The 20,290-nt window shown below is 40.5% G+C and overlaps 1 protein-coding gene across 14 annotated transcripts in view; it reads right to left on the bottom strand.

Annotated features, from left to right (window-relative positions):
- mark2b (MAP/microtubule affinity-regulating kinase 2b) overlaps positions 1-20,290 on the bottom strand; it is a 65,154-nt gene that overhangs the window by 24,356 nt on the left and 20,508 nt on the right. For 7 of the 14 annotated variants that reach the window (XM_050067183.1, XM_050067185.1, XM_050067190.1 and 4 more), the window contains exons 2-14: positions 14,309-14,476; positions 11,418-11,471; positions 9,653-9,701; positions 9,361-9,426; positions 8,928-8,998; positions 7,096-7,152; positions 5,216-5,452; positions 3,657-3,776; positions 2,584-2,686; positions 2,291-2,403; positions 1,877-1,951; positions 1,444-1,501; positions 615-766 (exon numbers count right to left, since the gene is read on the bottom strand). In XM_050067183.1, the coding sequence (XP_049923140.1) occupies positions 615-766; positions 1,444-1,501; positions 1,877-1,951; positions 2,291-2,403; positions 2,584-2,686; positions 3,657-3,776; positions 5,216-5,452; positions 7,096-7,152; positions 8,928-8,998; positions 9,361-9,426; positions 9,653-9,701; positions 11,418-11,471; positions 14,309-14,476 (1,323 nt within the window). The remainder of the gene's footprint in view (positions 1-614; positions 767-1,443; positions 1,502-1,876; positions 1,952-2,290; positions 2,404-2,583; positions 2,687-3,656; positions 3,777-5,215; positions 5,453-7,095; positions 7,153-8,927; positions 8,999-9,360; positions 9,427-9,652; positions 9,702-11,417; positions 11,472-14,308; positions 14,477-20,290) is intronic. The other 7 variants (XM_050067184.1, XM_050067186.1, XM_050067196.1 and 4 more) reach the window with 3 other exon arrangements.

The raw sequence follows: 20,290 nt of genomic DNA, 5'->3' as shown, positions 1-20,290 counted from the left end.
CTTAATGTTAATTTATTTATTTATTTTTACAAAATAAAAAGTATAAAATAACAAACTCTCTCTTTAATCTTTTTTGGCCTAACCGCTGTCGCAAGGGAATTTCTCTCTCCCCTAAGGAGGGTATTCGCCAGTGTTTGCTGCTTTGGTGCAGCCTTGCATGCGTTACATGAATGAACTGTATTCTGCTGAGTTGTTATAACATTCGTCTGCACTCTTGCATGGATTAGGATACATTATTATATTATTCTTATTGGCCTTCTGCTTGCAGGGCCTGTTACGCTGTGCGGTCTTGTCATGTTACTTTTTTTTCCTTCAGACTTGCGCAAGTAGGCAGGGGTGGAGAGGGGAAAAAGGGGGAATCACTGTGCTGAAGTCTTATAATGGTCGGGAGAACGCTGCTGTTTATTCTGGCATCACACTGGCTAAAATATTGGTTGGACATTCTTATGTAAACAAATATGAATAGTAACAGGCCTATCACTGTGTTTATATTTAGTAATACTGGTGATGTGGAAACCATAATACACTAATGTGCTCATTTTAATGTGCTTTTAATAGAAATTGTGAGTATTTCAAATGTCGTGTAAGCAGGCAGTGTGAGAGCACGTTCTCACGGTGGAGGGCGTGGCGCTCTTCTTGCGGTCAGAGGAGACCAGGGGACTAGCTGGCACCTTGGTAGTGGAGCTGCCTGATGAACCTTTCCTCCCAGAATCCTCCCCTGCAGTCCGGTTGTCTGACTGACCCCCCCTCTTAGAGTAGGAGGAGCCTAGAAAGAGAAAAAGAAGGCATGGATGAGGAAAGCCATCACTTGCTGTGCCCTAACCTGAGTAATTGCCCCTGTCCATCCCATCTGCACCATCATCTGCTCTGCCACTCATTCGTCATTTTCCTGTCATCACTCAGTTCTTTCACCTTCTTTTGTGTCTTTGTCATTCAATCTGCTCGCCCAACCCTCCACACTTAAATCGATCTTGTCTACCCTCAACTCCACCCTCTCTCCCTCCACCCAGCCCATCTCTCTTACTTCAACCTTTACTCCAACATACACTATCGCCCCTCTATTTAAATTCAGTTCTTCCTTTTTAAACCACTCTATCTCCTTCCCTTTTTCACACTGTGGCTACAGGTGTCTACAAAAAAATGTGATGCTCACCTTCAAAAACTATTTTTGGGGACTTAAGAGGAGCTTTTTACCCTATCACTGCCTTTGAAGGCCTTGAATTATTTTCTCCACCTGCTTCAGTGAAGCAGGACCAGAGACCAATCCAGCATACACCAGGATTTAAACCATATGATTCAATTTAAAATACAAAATTTAACTTTGTACAATGTGCTGGTGCTACGCTCCTGACAAATGACCATCCCAATCTGACCCATCCATCTCTCCTAACCTCTCTAACACACACAAGCTTCACCCCCTCCTCTCAGACACACCAATCTCACCCTGGTCGGTGGCTCTGCGGTTCTGAGGCTTCTGGTTGGACGACACACTGCGCTGTACCTTAGAAAGGTGAGATGGACATACAGGTCAGTGTGGTATTCTTGATGTCACACAGTGTTAACACACACACACACACACACACACACACACTTTGGGATGTAAGTAGAAGCTGCATTTACAGCTGCTTTTAATCTAGCCATTCTCACACGACACCCACAACAATTCAAGCATCCGGCGAACACACTGGTTGTTGTGGTTCACATGTACCTGTATGTAGGTCAACCATCTAAAACCTACAAATGAGCTTCATCAGAGAAGATTCCCAAAGTGTCTTTGGTAAAAAACAGGAGGTCAAGTCAGTGCTCTTGTGTCACTGGCTGCGGTTGGGAGACCTCATTATGTGTTAGCAGAAGACATTATGTGTTCTCATTGTACCTTGTGGGGCGGGGAGGGGGCGTTTATGTTGCTTACATCACTTCCTGGCCGGGGCTTGATGCCACCTTCATCCAGCTGGGGGAGAAAACAAAACACAGACCTGAATACGTGCATATCTGGAGGAGACGCAGAGAGACTGCAATGTGGCTACAGCAAACACAAAGGACTAAAAGAGCCTTTTTAAAAAATGCCACTGTTGTGAGAACACAACGTGCTCTGTATGCTCTGATGGCTTGGGTGCAAAATAAAAGTGAAGCCCTACATTTTCTTGTATTTAATGATGAAATGACAAGAGCTGGTTAGTTTGACAGTTTACTGTATAACTGTAGCTTAGAGAGCTCTGACAAACCAATAATAGCTGGCATGATACTGTTTAGAACAAAGACGTGTAGGTGTGAGAAAGAAACAGCGTACCTCAGAGTTCCTATAGTCCAGTAGCAGGTATGCAGCCATCACATCATTGTACTTCTGGTTCACCAGCGAGTCCTGAATCTCATCCTGAGAGAATCCCATCTGCAGCATGATGTCTGCACATACAAAATCAGTGTATAATTAGAATGGTGGACTTCCTGCAGGTTCATAATTCCCCTTAAGATAAATTATCTTTGTGTGTGAGTAGAGGAAAATAACATCTGCATGTAGCATGCTTGTGCGTGGGTGAAGTGATAGAATACATTCATCATTTTTGAGTGCATTTCTATTCCTACCTGTCCTCCTGGGGTCCTTATAATCTGGTTGGGGTTCGACGTAGGGTTTGAGTTCTTCGTCCTCATGGCCCACATTCATCCACCGGTCCCTCATTATCTGCTGCTGGGTGAAAGCCAAACAGATGGTTACAGGGAGACATGAGATGTCAGAGACAATGGAGGGGCAAAAGGCAGAGGAGGGAGGAAAGGTTAAGAAATGAGAGGAGAGGAGAAAGCAGAGAGGGTAGAGACATTAGTACAAGAGTCTCCTCAAGACAAATAGCAGCACAACGGAAAGGATGCAGGAGTCAGCTGAACACTATGAACTTATTCTATGTTATTCATCTGTTTTCTCCACTAATCTTGACAATTATTCTTAATTAATTATTCAGTTGTTGTTTTTTTAAAGCCATAGCCAGGTGTATTTTATCTTCAATATGCAAATGTCTTTTCCTGAGGACGCAAATAAGGGGTGTGACCTTTAATAAACAGGCTCTAAAATGAAGGCTCCGCTACACTGATCATAACAGCGTGAGAAGGGTAACGTTCAAGAAAATTTAATCATATCAATCTCCTCTGGTTGCTTAGAAATTTAGACTTTATGGTAGATGTAAATGAAGAAGTCAGACTGAATTCTAACTCTAAAGCAAGAGTCTTCTCATTTTATTTTAATAGGGCTGCCGTTTTGCATTTAGCAGGTAAAGCAGAGACTGCGGGGAGCCAAAATGAATCACTCTCAAACTAACAAGTATTTACTATGCCTTATAAAAAGAACTTGACACTTCAGCAACAAACTCACATATAGCTGGTGAAGCAAGTCCAGGTGTTCAGTATAGTACTGTATGCGCTACACACACCATTACATTAACAAATAAGCAACTGCTGGTCAAGCTATTAGGAGACAAACTTGGTTTAAGTTGTTTTCAGTCTGCAAGATTTTAAATCTGGTTCAGTTAGAAAATTAAATTAAAAGCAAATTAGCCCACAGCTACAATAGATATAAGATGCTTCAACTCCTTGTGTCGAACCAAGGTGATTGATGTGTTCTTATCTTGTGTGTTTTTTTATGTGTGTGTCAGTGCCATGCAGTGTACCTCGAGGCTGCCTCTTTTGGAGGGGTTCAGAATGAGGAACTTTTTGAGCAAGTTCTCGCAGTCGGTGGACATGTAGAAAGGAATCCTGTATTTACCACGCAGCACGCGCTCTCTCAGTTCCTGGAGATGGACAAGTGCATCAAGTGCATGACAAATCAGCAGCAGAAAAAAACAAAACATACACACAATTGTTTTCTCCCACATCCTTAGATTCTGTCAAAGGGAAGTGTGAAAGTGTGGAATGCACCTCAGACTACCTGAAAATAAAAACAGTTTAATGATAAAGGACTTGGCTCTGTATCTCATCAGTGTATATGGTTTAAACTGATGTGGCTTAAATGAGCCGAGCAGCAACATTAGCTGTGGTTACACCCCCAAATGATTAATAGTTTTTCGAAACAAGTACTGCATTCATCTGAGCACAAGCTGGTTAGCATTTCAAAAAGCTTTGATTCTAACACAGGGATAATGTAGTTGGTGGGTGACATTACCAAAACATTTTAATCAAACACTTCCTGTTCTTTTGATGATGTTATTAGATGTTCTTAGAAAAGGTTATTGGAATAATTGAACATAATGCCGATGTTTACAAAAATCATCAGACACAAATAATTAATATTACATTTATCTACTTCAGTGGCCTTTATCCAGTGTTTTTAATACAGTGCCACTAAACTTTTTAACAAATTCAACATCCTACTGGAGGCATCTTAACAATCATAATTCAGTGAGACACTGAAGGATAAATGTATGTAGTAACAGGCTTTAACACAGCTGTAATGCATATGCAAGCTTTTAAGGAGCTCACAGTATATAGCAAGGCACTGAATTTGAATTAAAAATCCATCAAGTTGCAATACTAAGTGCTAGGGCTTATAGAAAGGCAGATTAATCAAATGAAGTGCTGAAACATGCACATAAAACTATCTTAGCTGTACATTTTGCACTTGTTTTGTCTGTGCATCAATTTGACACATTTAAAAGAACGAACATCTTTTATTAGAGCGTCAGAAAACAGCGAGGCTCCTATGTGTTAAATAAATAGTAGGTAATGTAGGTGTTAAACAAAACTCCGCACAGCAGGAGGTAGTGCTAAGGCATAGTCGATGAGGCTGGATGGCAGTTTGCAGGCATGTTAATATCAATATCATCACATTCAATGTCATATCGCCCACCCAAAATGTGTCTGCACTTCCAGAGTGACTCATGTGGGTACCGACTGAATGCAGAGTGTGATAGGTGGTATGAATAATTGTGAATAACCATAGTTCACAGAAAGCATTAAATCCTCTCTGTTTGAAAACAAAGCACCAGGTTTCCGTGCCGATTTGGTGCATCACACCACCAAACCTCATTTGAAGAAAAAGTACTTGAGCTGGCATTTAACCACTTTTACACATTCACTCTCTCTCTCTCGAGTTTAGTTTCTGCATTCTGTAGGGAGGAAGGAACAGAAACCAGCATGACAAATACTACAACCACCCACAGAATACAGACATCCTCTTATGTAATACACAGGAACGCACACACACACAAACACGCTCTCTCCTCTTCCTGACCTTGAGGTTTTGTCCATCAAAGGGCAGCGAGCCGCTGACCAGTGTGTAGAGGATCACCCCCAGGCTCCACACATCCACCTCCGGCCCGTCGTACTTCTTGCCCTGGAACAGCTCTGGGGCGGCGTAGGGCGGGGAGCCGCAGAACGTGTCCAGCTTGTTCCCGAGAGTGAACTCATTACTGAAGCCAAAGTCTGCTATCTTGATGTTCATGTCTGCGTCCAGCAGCAGGTTCTCCGCCTGCAGACAGAGTGTGGGAGAGAGAGGAAAGAAAACATAATTATCATGTAGAGAGCAGGAGGATGTTAAGAGAAGCAAGAAGATGGAGACGAGAAAAGATTACTAATATGCCTGGATTTTTTTCCGGATGACATGCCATGTGATGATACACACGTACTTAAGCTATGTTTTGTGTAATATGGAAATGCGGTATTTCAATGCTTCCACATATAAAATCTCCTTTTCCACTTTCCTTCCTCCACAGGAAGGTCAGAGCTACAGTACATTAAGTTTAAAGCTAGCTTGTACAAAAAAGTTTGATAAATAGGCCAGCCCGTCATCCAGTGTCAGTGTAACAAAGATTTTCTCTGACATGCAAATGAATTTGAAGATAATTTATTCCACAGACAGTTATCTGAAACACCTTTCTCTGGGAAAAAAACTCTGCTGGGTGAGAGAGGGGTTTTTCAGAGTAATGGCCTGGGGCCTACAAGTAGCACACAATGGGCAAAGTGAGCTGCCACAGTTTATTCCTGTGTGTGTGTGTGTGTGATTGTGTGTGTGTGTGTATCCCTGAGCCTAAAGTGAGCCAGTGAGCAAGGAGGCTGGGGTTGCCTAGCAACAGGTGCGCTCTCCTTTTCACTTGCTCTGAATACTCTGCCGCTTCTGTGTGTTTGAGTGTGTGTGTGTGTGTGTATGTGTGTGTGTATTTGTGCACATTAAATACAACACTGACATCATCTCCAGGCACTGACCTAGGAAATAAATGAACACTGATTTCATCATCTATAGCTAATCAAAATTAACACTTCAACTTGGCCAAACAACAAACTTAAACTTTAAGAACAGCAGAAACCATATGTAGAACATGATTTGGATTTTTCATCTTGGGAGCCAAACAGAACGATTTCAGTCTCGCTGTGAAATGCAGGCTCATCAAAATTTGCTCTTGCAGTGTCGGACCTACTAGAATTAAGCCTGTGCCGGATTTCACAATACAACCCACAGATCAAGAGTGATTAGGATAATGTGCTGGATGGTGCGCATTACAATAATGAGAACTGTCTGTCCTCCAAAAATCTTATTTCCCATGTTGCCTTTTTTGGAAATGCCAGCCACCAGTGCCAGCTGAAAGAGTAGAAAGTGTTTCATGACCTTCGTCCAAAATAACCGTGACTGGGAAAAACAACTTTGAGACGAGAGGTTCCTGTATGATCACTATAACAGTAATCATGATAATGTCTTGTCTACCGGTCTGCCTGCTGGCACAATAAGAGGATTTACAACTCAGCATTATACTGTGAACCAAAATGACCTGGAAGAATTAGACCTGTGTGTGTTGTGCTTCATTTTTGGCACCAACAGCATCACAAACAGGAAATAAACGGAGAGACAGAAGGAGGGGATGATCCAACACGATAGCCGAATTGCATAGAAATACAAGTGTGTGTGTACAGATGTACGGGCATGTGTGTTTAAGCCGTAGCACTCCAAGAGGGACATTATATCATCTTTGTGATTAACCTCTGGGTGGCGTGTTCATGGGGGCAGGATTTCATCTCAAAAAGTCAAATCCTATAAAGATTAATGTGGACAGAGAGCCAGAGAAAGAATGCTTGCTTGTGATCTGACACTCAATGTAATTAATGTGTGTGTGTTCTCACCTTGAGGTCTCTGTGTACTATACACTTCTGATGGCAATACTGCACAGCTGACACAATCTGGAGAGTGAGAAAGTGAGTGAGAGAAAAAAGAGGGAGAGAAAGAGATGGAGTGAGAGAAAGGATGACAGAAAGGATGGACGGGTTGAAAGGAAGTAAGACACTGAGAGCTCTTCATTAGGATTTCATTAGGAAGCAATCATGAGGAAGTACTAGGGATGAAAAATTTAAGCCATTCCCTTAACTGCTTACAATTTAATGATCAATAATCCATCATTAAAAACCGTTAAAATACAAAATGCGTGGGTTTTTTTTACCTGTTAAGCTTCATGTTAACAAACAACATAGGCCATTTTTTTGTAGCACAGCCCCTAATACATTTCTTAATAAATTAAAGGAATACTTCGGCCCCATATTACCATTTGTATATCAGTTTCTCACTGCGTGTTATGTTGAATAAGTGAAGGAAACTTATTTAGGTCTGTGTTTAACAACAGCAAAACTCTACAAAAACATCAGTTGAAAAACTCTCACACAACACATGTAGTATAATCCAAGTCTCATTCATCCTGTTGAATGCTCAGTACTTCCCAAACAGACAGCCTTGTCCGACAGGGAGCTGAATGGAAAGTGAAATTTATTTATGCTTTCTTCAAAGCCAGACTCCATTGACAAAAACAGTAATTTTACCTCACTCAACACGGAAGCTGCTAGTCTACCACTACCTCTATAAGTTCGTTTGTGTTTTTGTGTGACTTTGGTCAATCCAAACAAACCCTTTAAAACACCAAAGTCACACAATAACATAAAGAGACTAAGTGATTGAGGCAGATGTAGACCAGCAGCTCCCATGTTCAGTGAGGTTAAATTACTGTTTTTGTTTTAACCCTTTGGGGTCAAGAGTATAATTAGTCGTTTCTGGCTACTTTTGATTTTACCTTTAAATTTCACCTTAAAAACTGTTTACCTTGCCTTTATTTGGTGTAATTTTTTTCCAGCTATTTTTTCATTTCGACATACTGTATGGACCTAAAATCACACAAAAAACACAACCAATAGGCAAAGGGGATGTCATGTTTTTTGTTTTGTTTTTTTGCTTGCAAGCACTTTCTGGTTGCGAGCACTTTCCTTAGAATAGCCCGTTTTTATCATTTGTTCCTGCACCAAATGCACACCAATCGTTAAGACAATATTCAGGAAAAAGCACGGCGTAACTTATTTATCATAAGTCTGGTTTTACTTGGCCTATCAACACAATTGGTACTGGTATTTAGTTAGAAGTTCGCACTTTCGACACAAGTTGAAACAGATACTCAGCGAGGCTGCGTCTTGTTGCTACGTCATCGGTCATTTGATTTGGACGCACTGGCACGGGTTAAAAAGAGCATTAATGAGTTTCATGTTCAGTTCAGTTCCCTGTCAGAACTGACTATGTGTTTAGGAAATACTGAGCACATGACCGGATAAATGAGACATAGCTTATACTGCACAAGTTGTGAGTTTGCAAACAGTTGTTCTGATATAGTTTTTGGATTCTGCCTTCACTGGACGCATGCGAGAAAAACAACGTTTCTTTTAACCAACTCAATGTAATTAATATAAATATATGATATAAAAATGGTCATTTGGGGGGTAAAATATTTCATTAGGTGAATAGTACTACATTTTTGAATGCAAAATGTAATCAATAAAAGCCTGTCCCTCAGAATGGCTGCTTCTGCTCCTTACATGTTTTAATCTCAATCTAACATGCCTTAAAACAGCAGCAGCACACAAAACCATAATAACTATAAAACTACACATATAAATGGGCATTTTCTCCAACACACACGAACCTGTCTGAATTTGGCACGGGCTTCTTTCTCCTTCATCCTGCCATGGGCCACCAAGTAATCAAAGACCTCTCCTGGGAGACGAGAGAAAGAGGAGGAGAGCAGATTTAGTGTTGGAACCTGATACTTGTCTCCTTAGAGCCAGGGTTTTCAGTCAATGAGACACTGGACTAAGTATTGTCCTTTAAAAAGTATGGGCACAAGAGACAGTAATTTTCAATGCTAAGGGGATAGAGATGGTCAATAACCACGGATAACTTAACAAATAAAATAAAAACAGAATATTTCTGATAACAACCCTTTGGACAAAGTACTAACAAAAACCAAGAGCCAGTACATTAAGAGTGGAACTAGCATTTTTTTTGGGACCCATCTGATTCCAACATACAGAGTGCCAAGCCTCAGGGGGAATGATTTCACAGTGACACGCACTTACCTCCACTAGCGTACTCCATTACGAGGTACAAGGTCTTCTCTGTCTCTATCACCTCAAAGAGCTTGACTGGAGGTGGAGAGAAAGGCAAAAACAAAAAGTAAAGTGAAGGGAGATGGGGCAAAAACAAAAAAAAGGCCAGGAGAGCAAGAGTGAAAGCAAAAATGAAGAGATAAGAGAGAAGCAGAGGGATTATTATGATTCGGGTTGACTACATGACCTTGAAGCACCACAATAAAATCTGGTGCTCCGTGAGTGACGACAGAGTGGAAACTCACGTTTCAGTGTGACTCACCTATGTTGGGGTGATTCAACATCTTCATGATCCTCACCTCCCGGAAGAGCTGTGAGAAACAAGCCACACAAGGTGCAGTGTCAAATACGCTATCAGATTTAGATAGGTACTGCCTGTCAGCGCGAGTGTGTTTTGTTGTGAGTTCACTTTCATTCACTTCCTGTTTATGAGCAAGTGGGTCAAAATACACACACTGGAGAACAAAAACAAACTTTTTAAGCAATTCTGGCCATATCTAGGATTTCAGAGTAAAACAAAGAATGCCCTCAGCTGCTTATAAACTCTGGTGTATAAGTCAAAGCACTGCCTACAAACTACTAATTCCAAAAGTCTAGCTCAGTGCCATCCAGTCTCTTTCTGTGGTTAAGGCGTGAACAGACGCTTCTCACTCATTACAAATTTATTTCCTCTGACTCAGCAGATAAGGTCAAACTAAGCTAACATAAAAATTATCCGGAAGACATTCTGTAGACAGACAGTTAGAAGCTGGCCTAGGGCTGGGGAAAAATTGATTCTTAGATGCATCCTGACTCTCTCTTAAAAGACTGTCTCCATGCAGATAAGACACTAATCGAACATTTAAAACCCAATCCATGACATAATAATTGCCTGTAACAAAGTCACAAAGTGAAAACAAATAAATCAAGATCTATCTGTCATCATTTTATAATTGCGTCACAGCCATCTGATGTGAATTGAATCGTAAGGTGTCCACACCTCCAGTGTGTAATATTTACTCTGGTTACCAGTATTGGCTCCATTTAATGACATCTGCAGTCCTTAAAAGTAATGTAACCCACTTTCTCAAACAAAATTTCAACATCACTGCGTCCACTGCCATTTTATTGGAATCGAATTGAATCGATTCGTTTGTGGGGTTTTTTAAATAATAAATACCTTTATAGATATTGAACAAACCTGACACATACAGTTAAAATAATTACCCTAATCATGTATAGTTCAAGTGTTGCATTTGTGAATATTGTGGTGTTATTTTTTAACATAACAAGGGGAAAAAAGTTAGATTAATTATTATTCGCTTCAGCTGTAGCATAAATTTCCATCACTTCCAAGACCCCAACAATGTCTCACACGAAGAAAACAAAAAACAAAAAAACAAAAAAACTTCAAGGTGTGAGAGGGGATGATATCAGGAGTTCCCTGCCAAATCTGGTCCTATTGCACATGGATTTGTATTTGCATGAGTCTTTACATTCAATATAAGGGTGTCTGAGTGCATTTGTCTTTGAATTTATGTGTTGGCCCTGTCAGTGTCTTTGTCGTGTCTTAACATTTTCTTGTCATGTGCTCTGCGTTGGCCCACAAGTGTGTATTCTGTGCCTCATGTCTGCGGATGCATGACTGTTTAGTGTGTGTGTGTGTGTGTTTGTGTGTGTGTTGAGTGTGCAAGCGTACATGGTTAGAGTGTGCGTGTAAGTGGACAGACCCCACCCTGCCACGATCAAAAGAAGTAATTGCAGCTTGTTTCCTGTAATTAAAACTCTCTCTGAAAACTAGACCACTTCAGAAAGACAGACAGAGACAGAGAGAGAGCGAGGGGAAGGGAAAGAGAGAGAGAGACGGACAGAGAGAGCAAGAGAGAGAGAGAGAGAGAGAGAGAGACGGACAGAGAGAGCAAAAAAGAGAAAGACACGTGGGGCAGGACAAGTAACTTGAAAATGACTTCTGAGAAAAGGGATAAGAAGGACTGAGGTTTGGATTTTGTGCCTGTGCGTGCACGTGTGTGACAGAGAAAGAGACCCACCTTCTGCAAACTGGAGGAGTTGAGCTGTGTCTTATCAATGATCTTTACAGCCACCTGGAAGCAAAACAACATTTATTATTACACTTTTATTCATTGATTACAGTTGCTGCAATGGGTTTGACGCATCTTGCCCGCACAAAACATGCACATTCATAGCCTGTGACCGCAGCACAAACACATGTATGCGTCTTTTTGCATCACACACACAGAGAACGATAGAATCTCACAGAATTAAGTGATAAAGACAAATCACAGCAGGCGACAGTTGCATAATAGGGCAGAATACAGAAAGAGACAGACACAAAGCTGAGACATGCTTCATATCCATGTCATAATAAGGTCTATAGTTCATAATCCAACAGATATCACCAACACGGGACACTGAGAGAGATAAAACAAAGAAAAAGAAAGAGAGAAAAATAAGGAGGAGGAAAAATAAAAATAAAGACACAGATGGGAGAGATTCAAAGTGAGAGATGTAGAGAAAAGGGGATGAAACGGAACGAGAGAAAAGAGGACATAAAGAGAGAGAGGCGAAGGAAACAAAGAATGATGTCTTAACAAGGACACAGAAAAGGGAGGTCCACTTCTTTCTCCCATATCTGTCTTTCACTGTCAACTAACTCCTTTCTTCCACTCCTCTTTCTGGTTGTGCTTGTCTGTCTGACTCTTTCATGCCCTCTGACTCTCCCTTGTTTTCTTTGTGTGTGTGTGTGTGTGTGCCAGCGAGTCACATGGAGTGTTATCAGGGTGTCAGGCACAGAGCTGTCACACATTGACAGAGCCCGCCTACCCCTCTCTCTCCCTCTTTCTCTCTCTCTCTCTCTCTCTCTCTCTCTCTCTCTCTCTCTCTCTCTCTCTCCCTCTCCCTCTCTCTCTCTCCCTCTCTCTCTCCCTCCCTCTCCCTCTCCCTCTCTCTCTCCCTCTCTCTCCCTCTCCCTCTCTCTCTCTCACACACACAGACACACACACACACAGACCAAGAGTGTACTTGACTGGGTCTCAGACAGACCCCGGCATGGGCTCATTGCAGACACAGCTTTTCCCTTAAAGGGACAGACCACTGTGTTACATCACATCTGGAATTCACAGTAAGCCAGAGACATTTAGGCTTCTCTATTCAAGCTGACAATAGCGATGTAATCTCCTGCAGCAGATGTACCGTCTCCAAAGCCATGCGAGCCCAGGATCAGACCAGACCTACTGTGTGTCACAGCATGAGCCTTCCCCTATCCTCAGCAACCAGGAAACGAGATTAGTCTAAACATTTATAGTCTTTTTCTATTGTTTACCATCACGGCTAATTAAAAACACCTGATTCTTTTTTCCACTCTACAGGTTTTTGGTGATAGAACAGACACTGGAAAAAGATTTGGAGTCCATTTATCACTCAACACCAGTGAACAATATGGGCAGGGTTCCTCACCTCCAAACAATAGGGCACTCACTTTGTTTTAAGATGAACTTAGATTTACTTACTTTTATAGACAAAGGCTTAAGGTTTCTATATTCAGGGTGTCTACGGGTACGATAAAGTTAAATTTAATGCTTTTTAAGACCTTTTTAAGATAATTTTTAACAAAGTTTGACACAGATTTTTGAACAGATCTTTGGATAAATCAAGTATTTTTCTGATTCAAGCAAAGCAGGTGAGTCTAAGGGCGCATTCACACCAGGATAGTCCAGGGGATTCGGTTCGATTGGGCAGGGAATGCCGAAAATTTTCACACCTTCATTTGGATCGGTTCACTTTCACACTGCACTTTTTAAAGCGGACCAAACCGCCTTGACAACCCCACGCAGTTAAAACAGCTGCTACTGGCCGAAATGACCACTGACCAGAAAGGAATAAAAGCATGAAGAGGGAGAAAACCTGGCTCATCGATTGGCCAGGACCAAAAACAGAAATCCATCCCCTTCAGCCGGCTTGGTCACCACAAAAACATTGTAGCAACACCAAATTGCAGTCTTGGGGTAAGCGCCTGCACCTCCTCACTACTCCACATCTGCCCACGAGACATTTTTCCAACTTTTTCTTTTTACCTCTGCTTCTCCCAGTTCGTGCTACTGGCTTTGTTTTTCCCTACCCAAAATGCACTGCGCTCTACGTCACTTCCCCTCTTTGGTTCACTTCCTCTCTTTGGTTCACTGGATAGTCTGTTTGCATTTCTCACTGTAAGCAAATGGCACCAGAGTTCACTTGCAAGTGAAGCGAGATCCCCAGTTTTCAAGCGGACCAGGGTTCGCTCATTTGGTCCGCACCAGAGTTCAAATGAGTGTTCACACCACTCCAAACGAACCGAACTATCCGTCGAAGTGGACCAGGGTTCGTTGAAAGCAGACCAAATAGCGTCAGTGTGAATGCGTCCTAAATGTTTATAGTATATTTTTAGGTCCTGTGTAGAGGTAGGTTTTACATAGGAATACCATTCTTGGAGTTAGTTCTGTTAATCTACAATTTGCCAGCTGGGAAAATTTAAGTATTAAGTAAAAGGACAGTTTTAGCTTGAGTGGTAGATTTATATTGATTATTTATAACATCAGAAATGCGGACTTTCAAGCAGAAGAGCTCGACTCATGTTGGCAAAAAAAAGTTAAAAGATGGATAAATGAAATGAAATATTTGTGGCTATTAAGACCTCAGAAATTCAAATGTAAGAATATTTAATTACTTTTAAGGCCTAATATTTATAGAACTGAGTTAAAGCCAGTTAAAGAGTCAATAGTAAAGCATTTCTTCATGATGTCACTAAAGTGGCTAAAAGTCTGAAGTTCAAAAAGTCATGCTGACTGCGTTAAGAGGAAGTAAAGGATAGATCAGAGCTTTCAGTAAGATCTAGCGTGTGTGTGTGTGTGTGTGTGTGTGTCTGTGTGTGTGTGTACATGCCTACCTCTTTTCCGGTGAGGACATGTCGTGCCAGTTTGACCTTGGCGAAGTTGCCTTTGCCGATGGTTTTTAGCAACCGATAGTTACCAATGTGCGGCTGGTCATCTGATGCGGTCGTGGCAACGGAGTTCCGACATCGCGGCATGCTGGAACGACCGGATGATTTGGTCTCCTAGAAGAGAGAAGGCCATATGTAAGCATGAGAGGACACGATAACTTGAAGGCAGAAAGTAATAAAAAGTGACATAAAGAATGTGCCAGAGCAAAAACGAAGGAGAAGTTGTACATTCCAAAGTGCCATCAGCTGTCCTAAACACTTTGCTATAACCTCATCTGTCCTTATAAGCTTTGAATATCCTGTGATTAAATGTCCCACATATACAGAGCCTTTAATTTCATGTCCATTTTGTGTTCAGTCAGTGACTGGCCCATTTCTGCATTTCAGGAGTTGGGAGTCATTTATCTCGTAGAATAGTGGAGTTTTATTCATCCGCATAAACGATTCAACTAACAACAAACACATTCATAAAATGCTTCAAAAGAAAATGAGGTTGGGTAACTCTATACACACCTCGTCAACATGGCTGCCACTTAGAGCGACAACAATGCTTTTAAAGTCACAGACACAAACTCATTAAAATTCTAGTTTGAACAACACATGCTGTGGAAGTGAGGCTTCAAAGCATTCAGGTCAGTCCTAACTATAGTAAGATGATATGACTTCATTACAAACAGCACTCTGTGCCATATTTATGTAGATTTAAAATGCACTTATACACAATATTAAACAAGCACAGCAGAAAAACTTGACACTGCCACAGTTCTCAATTAAAAACTATTAAATCTAAATTCATAAAAACAAGTTATTACACTGGCCCTGAAGTTTTTATTATGTATCAAATTCAGTCAGCAGAGAAGTGGTCTGTACAGCTAAAGCTAGCATGGTTTTCCAAGATCTGCATTATTAAGATGGAAACTTGGAATGGACGGCCAATATAGATTGAGCTTTCCCAGGCTTCTGGAAGGACTTAAACAGCTAAATATGAGAGTTGTTTGAACATTGATGAAGAAAAGATTAAGGTAAAACAAATTCTTTATCACTCAACAAACTTTTATGAGAAAAATAAAGCTTTTTAAACCACTCTAATACTTGACAGAAACACCATTTTGGAGAAAAATAGCAGGTCCACTACTTCATACACAGAAAGCTGTGAATAACTGAGGAGCAAAAGCACTGATTACAAATAAGTGATGTACAATTTTAGCAAAGTTGCATAAAAAGAGCGACTTCCTTTCATGTTCTTTCTTATTAAGCTTATCATTAAAGCTCAGACTGCCTCTTATGCTTATGAATTGTATTCGTCCTACCGTTTCTAACATTTCCTTGTAACAATTACATTAATAGTTTTTCCTTTCCTGTACCATATTATCATTTATGCACATGTCAGTTAGAGTCACTGCCAAACACTAAAGCTATCCAAACGGTCTGATAACACTGGTTCTCTTCTGTGGATTCAAATTAAAGGAGCTGCTGGGACACTGAGCGCAGTCTTGATTTTCATATTGTCGTTGTTTTACTATGGTTAATGTTTCACACTGCAGCCAGAGCCCACTCAAAATATTCATCATTTGGCCTTCCGACACATCATGATAAAAACTATTATACTCTATTACACTGTAATCTGTGTGACTTTAATTTGAACCCAGTAGTGTATAAAGTTATTTTAATAGTCTCTTTATATGGCAGTATGGAGTAAAATTGCTTCAGTTCATCTTACAGCAGACAGGAGGTCTTTCGAGTCATACACACACCCACAAAAAAGAAAACAAAACCTTGCTGTGCTGGCAAGTTTTGCATGGTTGGCAACTGCGATTGGGTTTCAACTCCAGGAAAGGGTCACAGCAATTGTGTGTGTGTCTATGTGTGTGTGTGTGTGTGTGTGTGTGTGATCTGAGTGGACAGGTGACAGGGATCAGGGTCAGAGGAGAGGACGACTGGCTCCAGGGTGACAAGACGCAAACACACACGGGGCTGTGACACTAACACCAGCGCACGGACACAAGAACACACACTGGTGCGGGTACACAGACACGCACGCAGCGGCATAAATCACACACACCTCTCGGAGATTTGACACCAATGAGAGAGAGGGTCCAGTGAAATTCACACTGTAAGTGTGGAGTGAGGAGGTTTGCACAAACCATCTCTTTCTCTTGTTCTAGACGAGTCGTTTTATTCACCTAATTATCTCTCTCTGGCTTTGACAAATTAGAGGCTCGCTCTATGTCCCAAATTATCCAAAGACCACATTTTTATCAACATCGTCCTCGCTCTGTTACCATATCTTGGGCCATGGGAAACAAAGATAACTATGATTACTTCATTGTGCTTGTGTGTTTCTTGCTCCAGATGGTATGATCTAATGTCTGCATCCCAACCACCCCTCCTCACATCCTCATGCTGACAGTGCAGACCTGCACTGAGTGTAATAGGCCAGATTAAGCTTTAACACAAGAGGGGGAACTGGGATTAAAAACAAATGACAGTTACATTAAACCCGGAGGACAGGGGAAGGTCCTTATGTGGCTCTGCGTGAGGGGAAAGAAAATGATTTTTATTTTTGGATCATGTGGGCGAGGGGGAAAGAGAGACAGACAATATGTCATGTGTGGACACTATACAAGACAATGAGACCCAATCTCACCACACAAAGCTGATTTCTAGATCAGCTGGGCTGTCCTCACAGAGGTCTGTGTGATCTAATTCCCTCCGTCACTCGCTCAGCTTTGAATTGATCTCACTAGAGTACTGCTGTCCAAAATAGCCCCTGGAGGTCAAATTTCACCCTCAACAAAACATTTGTGTTTCCTAAGGGCTTCTAGAAAGTGATAAGGCATCCCATTTTGTTTGTTTTGATGCAACTGAAAAGGGAGAATATATATATATATATATATATATATATATATATATATATATATATATATATATATATATATATAGATAGATAGATAGATAGATAGATAGATATAGGTATATAGATATATATATAAGTTTACACATGAAAGGAGCCAAAACATAAAAGTTAAAATGTACTTTTTTTTATCAAAGTATATACACTATACAAACATATACATACACACAGTTATCTTTGATTAAGCTAAGCAATTTACTGCTGTGGACGGGGTTGAAGCAAAACATACTCTAGCCACTTAAAAAAAGTATTAGTGTATGTGTACTGTATGTGTACTCTCTATTTGAATATTTCTATATTTTGCTGTTAAAATAACATAAAATTACTGTTTATGTCAGAGTCTAGTTGCTTTGATACAGCAGTTTCAACTCATCAGAAAAAGCTGTCTGACGGCAAGGCAACCCCGTGAAAATGTTCTAAATACAGCGTATACTTAACTGATTTTTTTCTGGTGGGCCTTTTTTTGTTTTTTAAAGAAGTGGCTAAAAATTAACTAATGGATGCAGGGTTTGCTAAGTGGCATTTGATTGTATGTACATGACAGAAGGATTTTCTACCAGAAGTTATTGTAAATAAACACTGTGAGTCGGTCTATCGACAGAGTATAAAACTAATGCTAGAAAACTGCTGTAATAAATGAGATGAGTGTATATGTTAAATTCCACCATGTCCTTTTCCCTCAGTGCATTTATATGCACTTTAGTGCCCTGTTTACTGTTGGGTTTCTTTTCTTTTTGCCGTTACCCGATTTCTTAAACCTAAGTTTTTGTAATCACAATTTTTCCAGCTAGATTTCTTGATGAGAAAGTTGATTTATTAGCTATATCCACGCTTGTAATTGACTTTTCTCATGCACCCGTGTGCAGGACAAAGACTTAAAACAAGGAAGGTCTGAAAGGAAAGGACAGAGCTTGTAGATTAAAGTAAAGGTCATTACTTTTTCATAACTTTTCAATTTAAAGTTCGACCAAAATTGAGGCTGACACAAAGTAGTCTGTGAAAATCTTCATCACTAGACAAATGATTTGCAAAATTAAAACATATTTGTGTTGAAAAGTTACTACAATGCATGTAAACACGTTGTCTGATTTCCTGCATAACCTGATTTCTCAGAGTCAACTGGTTTCTAGTGCGCTGACTGACAGGTAAAGCTGTCAATGGCAATGCTGACAATGACAACACTGTGAATTGGTTAAGTGCTGATACTGGCAGGTTATGAGACACAACTTGAGATGTATACATAGCTTTTAGGCTATAATGACCAATGTTTGAAGACATAACAGCCATCCAAAGCCCATTACTCTGAGAACAAAACCGTCCATCCATGCAGGTGTAATAAATTATCTAATCTAGGTTCCTCAAAAATGCGTGAACAAATAAGAGGAAATGTTCAAGTAACTGCAAACTTGGACTTTCCACAACAGTATATCATTTTAAAACACTAAATAAGAGCAGATCACAACCAAAAAGGCCATTAAAAAAGGGATAAAATCTTAAAAAAAGACATTATACATCACATAGTAATATACCCAGAAGAGAGGTAATTTTATGAATGTCTGCAGTGCAAACTGCAAATGTATGAGATAATGAGGTTAATATAGGACAACTGAACTTTTAATTATGCCCTACAAGTTTTAATTTCAATATTTTCTCCGCTTCTGGGTCCAAAATTAACTTTTTGGTCTGTCTGTCAATGCTGGTAAACTGAAAAAAACTTACTGGCCAAATTATTTTTCCACAGTCCATAAAACTGCATGAGATACCATGCCATTAAAAACAAGGTTGGAAATACAGGAGAGCTACGTGGAGCTTGGCTCCTCTGAAAGAAACATGAGCTCCCCAGAAAACCTCATTTGAGAAATTTAGGGAGGAGATGTAAAATATCATAATTTCTGGTGTCACCCTTTGTTTCTCTGTATTAATTCATAATTCCCTGTCAATGTCTTTCAGAAATGGTGTTTCAGTCAAAAAATGGATGCATATGTTATAAGAGTAGCGTAGCTCCTTTATGGAATAGCTCTGTGCATAGTGTGGGCGTAGCGAGTGAGAGAGACAGTGGATCAGAGTATACAGGTGTTCAGGTGTTGGCTGAAACACAGCAGAGAGGAAATTAGCGATGAAGTTGTTAAATGGTAGTAGATGTACGGTGTGTTGCAGTGATGCGAGTTTGTAGGTCTAGATCAGCAAACTGCTAATGGTGGCTGACCTCATTTATTTCATTCGCCAGTGTAGATTTTTACCTGCATTAGGCAAGTGGCGGCAGCTAATTTTGGACCCTGCTCCCCTCTTTTTATAAAACTGAGGAAAATACTTGTCAGACATTTCTCGTTTCAAAGAGGGCTGAAATAAAAGTAACCAGCCAACCAAGACATGTGCGACCTTGGTGTAACTGTACCACAACTGATACAAAAGTCAGTCTACAGAGACAAACTTTCAGTCTTTGGCTAACTAGTGTGTAAAAGGATCATCCACACAGAAGTCAGTAGGCTTAACTTTAAATTTCCATTGACATTACATTGGGACCATTGTATTTAGTGCAGCAACTTGAAATCCAAGCATGTTTCTTCTGAGTTCTTTCCCTCTTCCACAGTCTTCAACTCTTTAGTCTTCCTTCTCTCCTATCCTCTTTCATGTCCGACTATTTTTGTCTTCTGATTCTTCCTTCATTTTTGGGCAGCTGCAGGCTAGGCAAAACCCCCCTCCCCCAACACACACATACATCCACATACACACATGCACATATCCACCTCTCCTCTCTCCCCTCAGTTATAATTATAGATGTGTTGGAGGACAATAAGTGACATCATTGTTTTGTTCTCACATTACTCTCTGATGCTGTGTGCGACTCATGAATACTAACTTGAAGCTGCTAACATACACAGTTTAGCAAAGAATTTACTAACTTAAGATTCCAGTGTACTCACTGTCAAACTACAGTTGAATACTCAGTTAAATGTACACTCCTGAAACTAAGGGGTTTGTTAATGACATTCACGCCAGACGATGTAAACTCT

Source organism: Epinephelus moara, chromosome 17, assembly GCF_006386435.1.
Source record: "Epinephelus moara isolate mb chromosome 17, YSFRI_EMoa_1.0, whole genome shotgun sequence".
Taxonomy (NCBI): Eukaryota; Metazoa; Chordata; class Actinopteri; order Perciformes; family Serranidae; genus Epinephelus; species Epinephelus moara.
This window is presented reverse-complemented; position numbering and strand designations above follow the sequence as displayed.